The sequence below is a fragment of the Procambarus clarkii genome, chromosome 7 (assembly GCF_040958095.1).
Source record: "Procambarus clarkii isolate CNS0578487 chromosome 7, FALCON_Pclarkii_2.0, whole genome shotgun sequence".
Classification (NCBI taxonomy): Eukaryota; Metazoa; Arthropoda; class Malacostraca; order Decapoda; family Cambaridae; genus Procambarus; species Procambarus clarkii.
In genome coordinates, this window is record NC_091156.1 from 19,308,403 (window position 1) to 19,324,683 (window position 16,281).

Genomic DNA, 16,281 nt, shown 5'->3' on the forward strand with positions numbered 1-16,281 from the left:
TCCAAGGTGTCCCTCGTGTCCTACACCCTCCAAGGTGTCCCTCGTGTCCTACACCCTCCAAGGTGTCCCTCGTGTCCTACACCCTCCAAGGTGTCCCTCGTGTCCTACACCCTCCAAGGTGTCCCTCTTGTCCTACACCCTCCAAGGTGTCCCTCTTGTCCTACACCCTCCAAGGTGTCCCTCTTGTCCTACACCCTCCAAGGTGTCCCTCGTGTCCTACACCCTCCAAGGTGTCCCTCGTGTCCTACACCCTGCAATATGTCTAACAACTTTTCACAGTAATCCTCAAATAGATTGTATTTCCTCGGGAGATGAAGAGAAGGCAGAGAACAAGACCAGAATTTTGTAACTATTATATTTACTTTATAATATTCTCAAACACACACACACATATGTTTGTATATATATATATATATATATATATATATATATATATATATATATATATATATATATATATATATATATATATATATATATATATATATATATATATGTCGTACCTAATAGCCAGAACGCACTTCTCAGCCTACTATTCAAGGCCCGATTTGCCTAATAAGCCAAGTTTTCATGAATTAATGTTTTTTCGTCTACCTAACCTACCTAACCTAACCTAACCTAGCTTTTTTTGGCTACCTAACCTAACCTTACCTATAAATATAGGTTAGGTTAGGTTAGGTAGGGTTGGTTAGGTTCGGTCATATATCTACGTTAATTTTAACTCCAATAAAAAAAAAATTGACCTCATACATAGAGAAAAGGGTTGCTTTATCATTTCATAAGAAAAAAATTATAGTAAATATATTAATTCAGGAAAACTTGGCTTATTAGGCAAATCGGGCCTTGAATAGTAGGCTGAGAAGTGAGTTCTGGCTACTAGGTACGACATATATATATATATATATATATATATATATATATATATATATATATATATATATATGTATATGTCGTACCTAGTAGCCAGAACGCACTTCTCGGCCTACTATGCAAGGCCCGATTTGCCTAATAAGCCAAGTTTTCATGAATTAATATATTTTCTCTAATTTTTTTCTTATGAAATGATAAAGCTACCCATTTCATTATGTATGAGGCCAATTTTTTTTATTGGAGTTAAAATTAACGTAGATATATGACCGAACCTAACCAACCCTACCTAACCTAACCTAACCTATCTTTATAGGTTAGGTTAGGTTAGGCAGCCGAAAAAGTTAGGTTAGGTTAGGTTAGGTTAGGTAGGTTAGGTAGTCGAAAAACAATTATTTCATGAAAACTTGGCTTATTAGGCAAATCGGGCCTTGCATAGTAGGCTGAAAAGTGCGTTCTGGCTACTAGGTACGACATATATATATCAGACTACGAGAAAGGAGTAAGACAGGAATTTCCTTAAATACTTTTGTTTTAATAATATATCTTCAAAAGAATGGATTTACAATACAGTGATGTGGATATATCAGTAGGAATGAGGTGAGATGAGAAAAAATGTCTTTAATGAGATAAGGGGATATTAATATGGTATTATTAAGATAAATGTGAATCAGTAATCCTACTGAAATTGCCCTTTAACTGATCAATCAAAAATGGATGTAAATTATACAAATCACTAATAATGATAAAAAATACATGATTTTGTATTCTGTATTAAAGCAGATTCAATAATGTTTCAATTGAATTTTTTTACAATTCGCTATTGAAGAAGTCCTCTCCCAGTCAATTTGGTTAGAACTTTCTTACAAATAAACAAACAAAACATTAGATAATTGGCTTTGTCTTTCAGAGTATTTATGTTGCGAAATTCTAAATGTCAAATCTTTGGATGTTTGCCGTATATAGAAGTTATTACTGTCTTTTCATGATATTTTGTAAATGATACAATTATCACTACGAGGATACCTGATCAACCTGGCTGTGACTCATACGTCAGGCTGCGAGCAGTCGCGTCTAACAGCCTGGTTGATCAGTCCAGCAACCAGGAGGCCTGGTCGACGACCGGGCCGCGGGGACACTAAGCCCCGGAAGCACCTCAAGGTAGAAGCACCTCAAGGTAGGGCTGTTTATAAGTAACAGTTTTCCAACAGTATTTTCGTCATTAACCAATACATGTATCAAAAAGTTTCAAGGTCTTGATACTATTTTCGAATCCGTAAAAATGTGGTAAACATAAAAAACATTTTTTTGCGAATTTTCTCACTGCATATATTATTATAATATGTACGATGTGCTTTGGTACGGCAAACTTCCAAAAAACTCAGTGGATAACAAAGCTTGAGACCAATAGAATCAATATTCTTAAAATCTTCATCTAAGAATTCTGGACTAACAACCCGAAAAGCTCTTAGAAACATAGAGGAAAAAATTTATTGTTTCACATTGTATCTATGCCCTGAGAAATAATGAACATGAGATAAATTATTCGTAGACTTTCTGTAAACACTAAACTTTAGTGACAAATCTTCCCTTTGAATAAGTATATTTAAGAATTGCAAACATCTATCAATTTCAGTCTATATTAAATTTTATTGAGGTGACTTGATCATTAAGTTTAGCTACAAATTCGTCTGAATTTACATTTGTGGACTAAATACACAAAACACCAACATATCTAAATAATGAAATGATTCTAGGAGTTATTTTTGAAAAAAACAAAATATATCGAAAAATTCCAAATACACGTTTGAAAGCAATGGCGATAAAGGATTTCCCATTGCCATGTCAAAAGTCTCTAAATAATACTCATTATTAAAAGTAAATTTACATTCGTTTATACACAGCTTAAAGAGATTGACAATAATATCAGACAGAGGTAATACATGGGTCATTAATTCATGAGCAAAGTAATCAAGAATATCATCAACCGGCACCTTTATAAACAAAAAACAAACGTCAAAACTGATTAACCTGACATCAGGATTGATTTAACACTATTCAGTTTGTTAACTAATCCAATAGATTTGGTCAAATGAGAAGAGGAAATAGTTCCTAACAATTATGGGACAGGATTTTAGTGAGCCATTTAGAAAGCTTGTAAGAAATGGATCCCACAGAACTGATGAGAGGCCTCATGGGATAGTTAGGCTTATGGGTCTTGACAAGGCCTTAGATATATGGTAATGAGGTACTAAATTGATTAAGAAGATCTTTATGGCTTCTTAAAAACTTCCTCAAGCTGCTATTGAAGGACTTGATAATGTCATCAAGAGGATTTTTTCTGAGTTTGGTGTATGTAGAAGAATCTTGGCGGAGATCATTCATTTTGGAAATACATTCCTCCTCGTTTAAAATAACAACAGAGCTGGCTGTGTCAGCCTTTGTTTTGTGAATGGAGGGGTCGGCTTCTAGCTCCTGTAAGCTTCGTCTCAACCTTTCAGGGAAATGTTTGTTTGAGAAGTCAACATTGAACTATAAACAATACCTCTAACCAAGTTTGAGTTTTGCTGAGAGAGAATGCTTTGTTTTTCAAGCTGTATCAATGAACTAGAAATTTTAACCACAGAAAGTTGATTTGAAGTGGCAAATGACATACCATAACCTATAGCGGTAACCACATTTTCACTTATCGGTTTATATGATAAATTCATCACATTGTTTGGATTAGATTTCTTTGTCCAATCATTATTTTTTATCAGACTTTCTAACGTTTTAGAATATTTTGTAACTGATGTATTTTTCTATGTAGGTCACTGTAGATTTCATCCATCAGAGAATTTTTCCGGTCAGAAAGTATGATGTGAGGAAAGATTCTTTTTGCTGTATGCAAGTTTTTGAAAATAGAACGTTCACTTGATTTTGTAACTTCAGTGTTACTGAGGGCGAAGATACAATGTGAAACAAACATTTTGTTCCTTTATGGATCTAAGAGTTCTTGCGGTTGTTAGCCCAGAATTCTTTGATGAAGAGTTTAAGAATATTGATTCTATTGGTCTCAAGCTTTGTTATCCACTGAGTTTTTTGGAAGTTTATCGTACCAAAGCACATCGAACATATTGTAATAATATATGCAGTGAGAAAATTCGTCCAAGAATGTGCTTTGTTTACCATATTTTTCTGTGTTCGAAAATATTATCAAGGCCTTGAAACTTTGTTAGACATGTATTGTTCAATTACGAAAATACTGTTGGAAAAGTACTAGTTGGAAACAGTCCTCGTAGTGATGATTATGTAATTTACAATATAATTTGAAAAGATTGTTATAGGTTCTTTATAGGGCAAACATCCAATGATTTGAAATTTAGAATTTTCCAACATAAATACCCTGTAAGACATGGCCAATTGTCAAATGCTTTGTTTATTTGTCAGAAAGTTCTCCCCTAATTGACTGGGAGATGACTTCTTCAATAACGGTTTGTAAAAGCATTTTCAATAGGAACATTATTGAATCTGGTTTAATACAGATTACAAAGTCATGTAATTTGAACTATAACAGTGAATTGAATCATTTAGATCCATTTTTGATTGATCAGTTAAAGGGCGATTTAAGTAGAATCATTGATACCCATTCATCCCAATAATGCCCTATTAATAATATCCCCTTATCTCTTTAAAGACATTGTTTCTCACCTCAAATCATTCCTGCCTATATAGCCACACTATTGCATTGTAAATTTATCTTTCTAAAGATGTATTATTAAATACGAACGTACACAAAAAAAATCTTTCGTTCGTGGTTTAACATTTTCACATTGTTTATCATGTGTTAATTTCTCCGTGATATACACACACACTATATATATATATATATATATATATATATATATATATATATATATATATATATATATATATATATATATATATATATATATATATATATATATATATATAATGTCGTACCTAGTAGCCAGAACGCACTTCTCAGCCTACTATGAAAGGCCCGATTTGCCTAATAAGGCAAGTTTTCCTGGATTAATATATTTTCTCTAATTTTTTTCTTATGAAATGATAAAGCTACCCATTTCTTTATGTAAGAGGTCAATTTTTTTTTAATGGAGTTAAAATTAACGTAGATATATGACCGAACCTAACCAACCCTACCTAACCTAACCTAACCTATCTTTATAGGTTAGGTTAGGTTAGGTAGCCGAAAAAAGTTAGGTTAGGTTAGGTTAGGTAGGTTAGGTAGTTGAAAAACAATTAATTCATGAAAACGTGGCTTATTAGGCAAATCGGGCCTTGCATAGTAGGCCGAGAAGTGCGTTCTGGCTACTAGGTACGACATATATATATATATATATATATATATATATATATATATATATATATATATATATATATATATATATATATATATATATATATATATATATATATATATATATAATGTATATATATATACATATTGTAAAAAAATTCCTTTATTGCCACCCTATCAATTGCCTGCAAGTATTCTATTCACCCGGGTGGGTCTGATGGACTAATCATCAAGCCAATTTTTGGTAAAAAATATTTAGTGTTGGTGATAATATTTCAAGCCATGATTTGTTGCTGCATTTTGACCTTAAACTGAAGGAAATCGAGCAATTAAGTACCCTTATTATTTTTTATTTGCCGACGACTGCGCAATTGCAGCATTATTGAGGAATTGTAATTTTTTTCGTTTTTAATGAAAGCGTAAAAATGCCAAATAAATTAAATACAGTAATTGAAAGTTATATAAATAAAATGAATATTGTCTGGAAAATTGAAATTTCAAAACTGTATTTTGAGTTTATTCGTTGCTATCTTCTTCTCTACGTTGTTCTTCGTTACCATCCTCTTCTCTACGTTGTTCTACGTTACCATCCTCTTCTCTACGTTGTTCTTCGTTACCATCTTCTTCTCTACGTTGTTCTTCGTTACCATCTTCTTCTCTACGTTGTTCTTCGTTACCATCTTCTTCTCTACGTTGTTCTTCGTTACCAACCTCTTCTCTACGTTGTTCTACGTTACCATCCTCTTCTCTACGTTGTTCTACGTTACCAACCTCTTCTCTACATTGTTCTTCGTTACCAACCTCTTCTCTACGTTGTTCTTCGTTACCAACCTCTTCTCTACGTTGTTCTTCGTTACCAACCTCTTCTCTACGTTGTTCTTCGTTACCATCCTCTTCTCTACGTTGTTCTTCGTTACCAACCTCTTCTCTACGTTGTTCTTCGTTACCATTCTCTTCTCTACGTTGTTCTTCGTTACTGTCCTCTATTCAACGATATTCTTCATCTTATTTTGATATATATTTGAGACTATACATACGTAAATAGGCTTTACAAAGGTAGTTTTATAAATGCTGAGTATGTATACTCGGTATAAATTGGATTGGGTACATTTTAAAGCTATCAATACCATTTAATAATGGTATACCATTATTACAGTTTCGGGCAATACCATTGCCCGAAATGCTATGCTCGTATTAGTGGCTTTAGGTATTGTATGCACTACCTCTATCTTTAAATCAAACAGAATGTTTGTACTGTAACGCTGCAACTATGTATGTACGTTTTCCTAAATAAATTATTATTATTATTATTATTATTATTATTATTATTATTATTATTATTATTATTATTATTATTATTTAACTCCTTGGTGTTGGAGGGTAACCTGTTCCCCTCGCCAACCTCTCTGATGAATCTACAATTCCCAGAATTTTTGTTGGAGCTGAACTTTATATCTGAGGATATATATCTTATATGTTGTGCGGTTATTACTTTGTTTATTAGTTTCACGTCCTCGCTTATATTTCCTATATTGATACATCTTCCTCGGGTCTCTGCAGGAAATGCAGGCTGAGCGTTTTCAACTTTTCCTGGTATAGAAGGTCTCAAATACCAGGAATTCTCGATATTCTCGAATTCTCATTCTCGTTACACTGGAATTTCTAGACGGAGGGGGGGGGGGGGAGGACTAATCTATTATCATTCTCTAATACGGTGGTTAGATCTGGACGGCATAGTTCATGTGGAGACCTTCAAGGGGGGGAAATAGAATTGGGAGGGGGGGGGGATAATTGTGCATTTCTTGGTGACGCTTCTGGTTAAAACTTCACCAATCTATTCGCTTTACTGCGTACGTTGATTCCAGGCAACTGTAGTCATGACTCTTGTTCTACCTTTGAGCTAAGAGGTAAGGTGCGCTGCTTCGAGTCACCTCATTAATTGATCCAATTGATTTTTATCTTTCTGTTAAGTTATTCAGTCTGGTTAGATCTTTCCGAAGTTCTATCAAGTCCTCACTGGAATTCACAATTCTCTACACACTTCTCTGTTGTATGTAAATTTGCTGTTTAAACTGAGGGATTTTTATGATTCCTGGTCGAGGACCGGGCCGCGGGAACGCTAAGCCTCGAAACCATCTCAAGGTAACCCGAATATGTTGGTCGAGGACACACATCATGAACAACAAAGGCCCCCAAACACACCCCTGAGGTACACTAGTGGCATTTCTCCACCGTGACCTCATCCTGTGTATGGCAACATTCACCTTCAGGTCCTTCAACCACGATACGTTACAACTGAAAACTTAACCTCCATCCCGTAGGCTTCAGCCTGTTCATACCAGCTCTTTGTGGGTACAGTGCCGAAGATCTTCCTAAAGTCAAGATATAAAACATTTTGCTGCTACTGTCGACTGCCTCGCAAGATACGTATGTAGGAGAGGAGACTTGTGAGACAAGATCTCCCTCTTGAGACAGTGGTGAGTCTCTACTCTGGTCTCGTGGGGTCGAGAGGTTATATTGAATTCACTATTAAAGTTTCAACAAAAATCTCAATGATCGAGACCATCTTAATAAAACTATAGTTTACAGCTTCAGACTATAGATAGTAGCGTCATATTATAGTATGCAGCATAAGACTATACAGTTTGAAGCATCAGAGTTCAGTCCGAAGCATTCGACTACAGTTTGAAGCATCAGACTTCAGTCTGAAGCATTCGACTACAGTTTGCAGCGTCAAACTATATTTAGTAGCATCCGACTACAATTAGTAGCATCAGACTAGAGTATGCATCATCAGACTCCACAGTTAGCAAATACAGCATCAGACTACAGCATACAGTATAAGGCTGTAGTATGCATCTAGGGGCCCCTGACCCTGGTGTAGAGTATTAGGACCATGGCGGTCAGGCAGGCGGCACTAATGCCTAGACAGATTTACAGTATACATAAATCAGTGAGTTGGGGTTCGACTCTGCATGCCTTCACTCGCCTGCTCAACACCTCATTTGCGACCCCCAATTTATTTGTTTTGAATTGTTAGTTTGTTTTAATTTTATCAGATTTATTAACCTGTTTTATTGCTACATTTATTTTCGCGGCAATTTCTGAATGTTACTGACATCTACAGTGTCTCACAGTGAGGCACAGTAGATGTTTAGCGTATTGATATACGTTTTGTTATTTATTAGATGACCTGTGTATACCAGCAGGGACCCATGTACAACAGCAGGACCTGGGTGTAGGACCCACCACAACACCAGCAGGGGCCCATGTACAACAGCAGGACCTGGGTGTAGGACCCACCACAACACCAGCAGGGGCCCATGTACAACAGCAGGACCTGGGTGTAGGACCCACCACAACACCAGCAGGGACCCATGTACAACAGCAGGACCTGGGTGTAGGACCCACCACAACACCAGCAGGACCTGGGTGTAGGACCCACCACAACACTAGCAGGGCCTGGGTGTAGGACCCCCCACAACACCAGCAGGGACCCATGTACAACAGCAGGACCTGGGTGTAGGACCCACCACAACACCAGCAGGGACCCATGTACAACAGCAGGACCTGGGTGTAGGACCCCCCACAACACCAGCAGGGACCCATGTACAACAGCAGGACCTGGGTGTAGGACCCACCACAACACCAGCAGGGGCCCATGTACAACAGCAGGACCTGGGTGTAGGACTCACCACAACACCAGCAGGGGCCCATGTACAACAGCAGGACCTGGGTGTAGGACCCACCACAACACCAGCAGGGACCCATGTACAACAGCAGGACCTGGGTGTAGGACCCACCACAACACCAGCAGGGGCCCATGTACAACAGCAGGACCTGGGTGTAGGACCCACCACAACACCAGCAGGGGCCCATGTACAACAGCAGGACCTGGGTGTAGGACCCACCACAACACCAGCAGGGACCCATGTACAACAGCAGGACCTGGGTGTAGGACCCACCACAACACCAGCAGGGGCCCATGTACAACAGCAGGACCTGGGTGTAGGACCCACCACAACACCAGCAGGGGCCCATGTACAACAGCAGGACCTGGGTGTAGGACTCACCACAACACCAGCAGGGGCCCATGTACAACAGCAGGACCTGGGTGTAGGACCCACCACAACACTAGCAGGGCCTGGGTGTAGGACCCCCCACAACACCAGCAGGGACCCATGTACAACAGCAGGGCCTGGGTGTAGGACCCACCACAACACCAGCAGGGACCCATGTACAACAGCAGGACCTGGGTGTAGGACCCCCCACAACACCAGCAGGGGCCCATGTACAACAGCAGGACCTGGGTGTAGGACCCACCACAACACCAGCAGGGGCCCATGTACAACAGCAGGACCTGGGTGTAGGACCCACCACAACACTAGCAGGGCCTGGGTGTAGGACCCCCCACAACACCAGCAGGGACCCATGTACAACAGCAGGGCCTGGGTGTAGGACCCACCACAACACCAGCAGGGGTCCATGTACAACAGCAGGACCTGGGTGTAGGACCCCCCACAACACCAGCAGGGGCCCATGTACAACAGCAGGACCTGGGTGTAGGACCCACCACAACACCAGCAGGGGCCCATGTACAACAGCAGGACCTGGGTGTAGGACCCCCCACAACACCAGCAGGGACCCATGTACAACAGCAGGACCTGGGTGTAGGACCCACCACAACACCAGCAGGGGCCCATGTACAACAGCAGGACCTGGGTGTAGGACCCACCACAACACCAGCAGGGGCCCATGTACAACAGCAGGACCTGGGTGTAGGACTCACCACAACACCAGCAGGGGCCCATGTACAACAGCAGGACCTGGGTGTAGGACCCACCACAACACCAGCAGGACCTGGGTGTAGGACCCACCACAACACTAGCAGGGCCTGGGTGTAGGACCCCCCACAACACCAGCAGGGACCCATGTACAACAGCAGGACCTGGGTGTAGGACCCCCCACAACACCAGCAGGGACCCATGTACAACAGCCGGGCCTGGGTGTAGGACCCACCACAACACCAGCAGGACCTGGGTGTAGGACCCACCACAACACCAGCACAAAGCTCATGAAGGAATATGTTGTATCAAGATTTAAATCCAAGTGATAAATTAAGCGTTGCTCTATGCACTTAGTGTTAATTGTCGCTCTGGCTTAAGCTGGAACTTATGCAGATAATTATTTTGTAATTATTTGCCACTGAAATGTTAATATTAAGCTCAGCAATACAAGTGATCCACATTGCAGGTCAATATTGTAGTCACATACACGTTTCCAGCAGAGAGTGAAGCGTCGTGTGCCTCCAAGTGTTACTTTCAAGGCCGTCAGGCGCCCTAATACACAGTCCTCAGCGGCACCCTAAACCTCCAAGGCCAAGAGAGGCGGTGGAACAAGAGAGGCGGTGGGAACAAGAGAGGCGGTGGGAACAAGAGAGGCGGTGGAACAAAAGAGGCGGTGGAACAAGAGAGGCGGGGAACAAGAGAGGCGGTGGAACAAGAGAGGCGGTGGAACAAGAGAGGCGGTGGAACAAGAGAGGCGGTGGGAACAAGAGAGGCGGTGGAACAAGAGAGGCGGTGGAACAAGAGAGGCGGGGAACAATAGAGGCGGTGGGAACAAGAGAGGCGGTGGAACAAGAGAGGCGGTGGAAACAAGAGAGGCGGTGGAACAAGAGAGGCGGTGGAACAAGAGAGGCGGTGGGAACAAGAGAGGCGGTGGAACAAGAGAGGCGGTGGAACAAGAGAGGCGGTGGAACAAGAGAGGCGGTGGAACAAGAGAGGCGGGGAACAAGAGAGGCGGTGGGAACAAGAGAGGCGGTGGAACAAGAGAGGCGGTGGGAACAAGAGAGGCGGTGGGAACAAGAGAGGCGGTGGAACAAGAGAGGCGGTGGAACAAGAGAGGCGGTGGAACAAGAGAGGCGGTGGGAACAAGAGAGGCGGTGGAACAAGAGAGGCGGTGGAACAAGAGAGGCGGGGAACAAGAGAGGCGGTGGAACAAGAGAGGCGGTGGAACAAGAGAGGCGGTGGGAACAAGAGAGGCGGCGGAACAAGAGAGGCAGTGGAACAAGAGAGGCGGTGGAACAAGAGAGGCAGTGGAACAAGAGAGGCGGTGGGAACAAGAGAGGCGGTGGGAACAAGAGAGGCGGTGGGAACAAGAGAGGCGGTGGAACAAGAGAGGCAGTGGAACTAGAGAGGCGGTGGAACAAGAGAGGCGGTGGGAACAAGAGAGGCGATGGAACAAGAGAGGCGGTGGAACAAGAGAGGCAGTGGAACAAGAGAAGAGGTGGGAACAAGAGAGGCGGTGGAACAAGAGAGGCGGTGGAACAAGAGAGGCAGTGGAACAAGAGAGGCGGTGGAACAAGAGAGGCAGTGGAACAAGAGAGGCGGTGGGAACAAGAGAGGCGGTGGAACAAGAGAGGCGGTGGAACAAGAGAGGCGGTGGGAACAAGAGAGGCGGTGGAACAAGAGAGGCAGTGGAACAAGAGAGGCGGTGGAACAAGAGAGGCGGTGGAACAAGAGAGGCGGGGGAACAAGAGAGGCGGTGGAACAAGAGAGGCGGTGGGAACAAGAGAGGCGGTGGAACAAGAGAGGCGGTGGAACAAGAGAGGCGGTGGAACAAGAGAGGCGGGGGAACAAGAGAGGCGGTGGAACAAGAGAGGCGGTGGAACAAGAGAGGCGGTGGAACAAGAGAGGCGGGGAACAAGAGAGGCGGTGGGAACAAGAGAGGCGGTGGAACAAGAGAGGCGGTGGGAACAAGAGAGGCGGTGGAACAAGAGAGGCGGTGGAACAAGAGAGGCGGTGGAACAAGAGAGGCGGTGGAACAAGAGAGGCGGTGGGAACAAGAGAGGCGGTGGAACAAGAGAGGCGGTGGAACAAGAGAGGCGGGGAACAAGAGAGGCGGTGGAACAAGAGAGGCGGTGGAACAAGAGAGGCGGTGGGAACAAGAGAGGCGGTGGAACAAGAGAGGCAGTGGAACAAGAGAGGCGGTGGAACAAGAGAGGCAGTGGAACAAGAGAGGCGGTGGGAACAAGAGAGGCGGTGGGAACAAGAGAGGCGGTGGGAACAAGAGAGGCGGTGGAACAAGAGAGGCAGTGGAACTAGAGAGGCGGTGGAACAAGAGAGGCGGTGGGAACAAGAGAGGCGATGGAACAAGAGAGGCGGTGGAACAAGAGAGGCAGTGGAACAAGAGAAGAGGTGGGAACAAGAGAGGCGGTGGAACAAGAGAGGCGGTGGAACAAGAGAGGCAGTGGAACAAGAGAGGCGGTGGAACAAGAGAGGCAGTGGAACAAGAGAGGCGGTGGGAACAAGAGAGGCGGTGGAACAAGAGAGGCGGTGGAACAAGAGAGGCGGTGGGAACAAGAGAGGCGGTGGAACAAGAGAGGCAGTGGAACAAGAGAGGCGGTGGAACAAGAGAGGCGGTGGAACAAGAGAGGCGGGGGAACAAGAGAGGCGGTGGAACAAGAGAGGCGGTGGGAACAAGAGAGGCGGTGGAACAAGAGAGGCGGTGGAACAAGAGAGGCGGTGGAACAAGAGAGGCGGGGGAACAAGAGAGGCGGTGGAACAAGAGAGGCGGGGAACAAGAGAGGCGGTGGAACAAGAGAGGCGGTGGGAACAAGAGAGGCGGTGGAACAAGAGAGGCGGGGAACAAGAGAGGCGGTGGAACAAGAGAGGCGGGGAACAAGAGAGGCGGGGAACAAGAGAGGCCGCCGACGGGGACCATTGGGGTGTATGATAATAGACTGCGTCCTCTGCCTCATCAATGACTCATTTATATTCAAGGCGTCAATGACCTCTTAGCTCATTATCCCACATTACTGCACCTCCTCGTCAACCACCCCCCCCCCTCAACCACCTCAAGCACCTCCCCCTCAACCACCTCAAGCACCTCCCCTTCAACCACCTCAAGCACCTCCCCCTCAACCACCTCAAGCACCTCCCCCTCAACCACCTCAAGCACCTCCCCTTCAACCACCTCAAGCACCTCCCCCTCAACCACCTCCCCCTCAACTCTCTCAAGCACCTCCCTCTCAAGCACCTCCCCCTCAACCACCTCAAGCACCTCCCCCTCAACCACCTCAAGCACCTCCCCCTCAACCACCTCAAGCACCTCCCCCCTCAACCACCTCAAGCACCTCCCCCTCAACCACCTCCCCCTCAACCACCTCCCCTCAACCACCTCAAGCACCTCCCCTCAACCCCCTTAAGCACCTCCCCCTCAAGCACCTCCCCCTCAACCACCTCAAGCACCTCCCCCTCAACCACCTCCCCCTCAACCACCTCAAGCACCTCCCCCTCAACCACCTCAAGCACCTCCACTCAACCACCTCAAGCACCACCCCCCTCAACCACTGGTACCCCCTCAAGCACCACCCCCTCAACCACTGGTACCCCCTCAAGCACCACCCCCTCAACCACTGCTTCCACCTCAAGCACCACTCCCTCAACCACCTCAAGCACCTCCACTCAACCACCTCAAGCACCACCCCCCTCAACCACTGGTACCCCCTCAAGCACCACCCCCTCAACCACTGGTACCCCCTCAAGCACCACCCCCTCAACCACTGCTTCCACCTCAAGCACTTCCTCCTCAACCACTGGTACCACCTCAAGCCCCACCACCTAAACAGTGGGAGTTTCCTGAGTTGGTGGATTATCGGGTGAAGGGGGTTTCAGGTGGTGTGTGAGCACTCCTAAATTCACCCAAAAACTCCTAGAAACTCCCGTACACTTGTACATAAACTCAAACATCCCGTACACATACCCCCATGTACTCCTACACACACCCAAAGCTTATTTACACCCTAAAACTACTACACAAACATCCAAACTGTTGTTCACATACCTTAGCACTCGTACGCTCACACAAACACTAGTACACACCCAAACACTGGAACACACACCCAAATACTCCTACACACACACACCAAAACAAATCCTACACACACCCAAGCAAGCGTACACTCACATCTCAAACTCTCCTAGTCACACCCAAACACTCCTACACACTCCAATGTATTCGTACACATACACCCAAAATCTCGTACACATCCAACTACTACTACACACACCCAAACACTTACATGCACACTCAAACACATGTACACACACCCAAACACTTATACACACACTCAAACAAACGTACACACACCCAAACACTCGCACACACACATTCCAAGTCGTACTTACACATGAAATAACAAAAGAGGAAGAGAACAAGTCTGGAAGCCACAGTGGAACAGTTAAAATGTACAATTAAATGAACTAGACAGAAAGGTTCAACAAGCTAACTCATTACCCTGAATAAAAATCAGTTATGATACGAGACATGTAGATAGGGATTCATTGACCTAAACGGTCGGCATCTCGGTAGGTGAGGACCAAAAGCTGAAATTCATCTCCGCTGGCACCACTATGAAAATATTCATATGCACTATAAATTCCTCATTAGCACCAAACAGCAACCTAAGTGAATTGGGGCGGGTAGTTACCGTAGAGTGTGACACTATCCCTGACCAGTGCCGACTGGAAAGAATTTACTGACTCCCAACGTTCTGAAAGTACTAGTATAAAAAGCTATGATTTGTTCAGATCTGAAACCTACATCTATGGACAGCACAAAACGTCCACTAGACTGTGCGACACAGTGGTTGCAAGGATCAGGTTGGGTTACCGTTACCTGTGGCAGGTGGCTGCAGGTGACGGGTCTCCCAATCCTGAGCACTCCAGTTGCAAACTCTGTGAGCAGGAACTACGGCATGATCTCCCGCACTGCATCACTGAATGCCCAGTTATTAGACCTTTCAGACCAGTTGGCATGAGGTACCTGGAGCTCTGCAATTACTTTATTCACTCTCGTATTCTTGAAGATATCCTCACAGTATACCCAAAATTTGCCAGTGCAGGCTATTAAACACATGGCTCCGTATGACTAACCATCCTGCGAGATGGGGACTTGTATTACCACTGCTACCTTATTCAATCTTGTGTTGCTGATATCCTCAAAATGCATCCGGAGTCTGCCAGTGCAGACCGCTTATCACATGCCTCTGTATGACTAACCATCCTGTGTGATGGGGATTTTTTAGCATCACCTAGTTAGCTTTTTTTTTGACACACTGTACTCCACTTCATATTGTCTAGGGTAGCTGCACTAATGCAGATGTACCTAATATGTTAATAAAAAAAAAAAAAAGACGTAGTTAGCTTTTTTGACACACTGTACTCCACTTCATATAGTCTAGGGTAGCTGCACTAATGCAGATGTACCTTATGTATTAATAAAAAAAGCCGACTATAGTGGACTAACTGCATGACTAACCATCCTGTGAGAAGGGGATTTTTTTTAGCATCTTGTAGCTAGACACACTAGCCTTGACACACTATGTAAGCCTTTATATAGGCTAGAGTAGCTGTATAAAAACAAATGTATCTAAATATAGTAATAAAAACAATTCCTGGTATTAGTCATTAATGTGATGTACCAATGATTATAATTTTTGTTTAGATGAAATACATTGTAGACTACCTACATCATAGATTCAAATAAAAAACATCGTGATAGGAATATTTGTAATTAATGCTAAAAATGTCATGGAAAATCTGACATGGAGTAGTATTAGAATCCAAGTTCATTAAAACGCTCCACTTCTAACTTGTTCACCAGTACTTTGTATAAACTACTTTGTATAACTACTTAACTAATATAACAGTGAAGCCATAGGGGATATTATTGGTACTCCAAGACACACGAGAATAATTCCCACGAGGGAAGATCTGAGTCGTCCCGCTGTTCCAGAGAGAATCATAAAAGTCAACACAACTTTCAGCATTGAAGTCACGAGTGACCCCAACATTAACACAGCTTTGAGGCGATGAGTCACAATAGGCAACAAATAGGCTCTCTAGCCTATTTATTGCCTGCATCTACGTCCTGATCACAATCGACTTGAGAATGGTCCAGGACGGACCGAAACGTCGTCGTCCCTTCACCTTCTAGTGTGTGGTCTGGTCATCACAGCTTAGAGAAATGTTATTCTATACTCTCAGTAGGTCAGCGAGCGTCAACACAACACTACTCGTGCAAGTTGACAG

The 16,281-nt window shown here is 43.8% G+C and overlaps 2 protein-coding genes across 2 annotated transcripts; one reads left to right on the plus strand and one right to left on the minus strand.

Moving 5' to 3' along the window:
* Positions 1–5,704: 5,704 nt before the first annotated feature.
* LOC138357803 (cilia- and flagella-associated protein 251-like) lies at positions 5,705–6,729 on the minus strand. The gene is made up of 2 exons (XM_069314938.1): positions 6,681–6,729; positions 5,705–6,171 (listed from the first exon to the last, which is right to left on the minus strand). The coding sequence occupies exons 1-2, from the start codon at positions 6,727–6,729 to the stop codon at positions 5,705–5,707; spliced, it is 516 nt and encodes a 171-aa protein (XP_069171039.1).
* Positions 6,730–8,084: 1,355 nt separating this feature from the next.
* Positions 8,085–12,953, plus strand: LOC123761505 (uncharacterized). The gene is made up of 2 exons (XM_045747533.1): positions 8,085–8,141; positions 10,566–12,953. Exons 1-2 carry the CDS (start codon positions 8,085–8,087, stop codon positions 12,951–12,953), a joined length of 2,445 nt encoding a protein of 814 aa, XP_045603489.1.
* Positions 12,954–16,281: the final 3,328 nt, after the last annotated feature.

Excerpts from the sequence above, each read along its gene's own strand:
- LOC138357803 (XM_069314938.1), bottom strand. The coding sequence starts at position 6,729 with ATGTATCAATATAGGAAATATAAGCGAGGACGTGAAACTAATAAACAA. Across the intron at positions 6,172-6,680 it reads ACGTGAAACTAATAAACAAA|AGGACAGTAACGAAGAACAA; the intron begins GTAATAACCGCA and ends ATCGTTGAATAG.
- LOC123761505 (XM_045747533.1), top strand. The coding sequence starts at position 8,085 with ATGGCGGTCAGGCAGGCGGCACTAATGCCTAGACAGATTTACAGTATA. Across the intron at positions 8,142-10,565 it reads TTTACAGTATACATAAATCA|GCCAAGAGAGGCGGTGGAAC; the intron begins GTGAGTTGGGGT and ends TAAACCTCCAAG.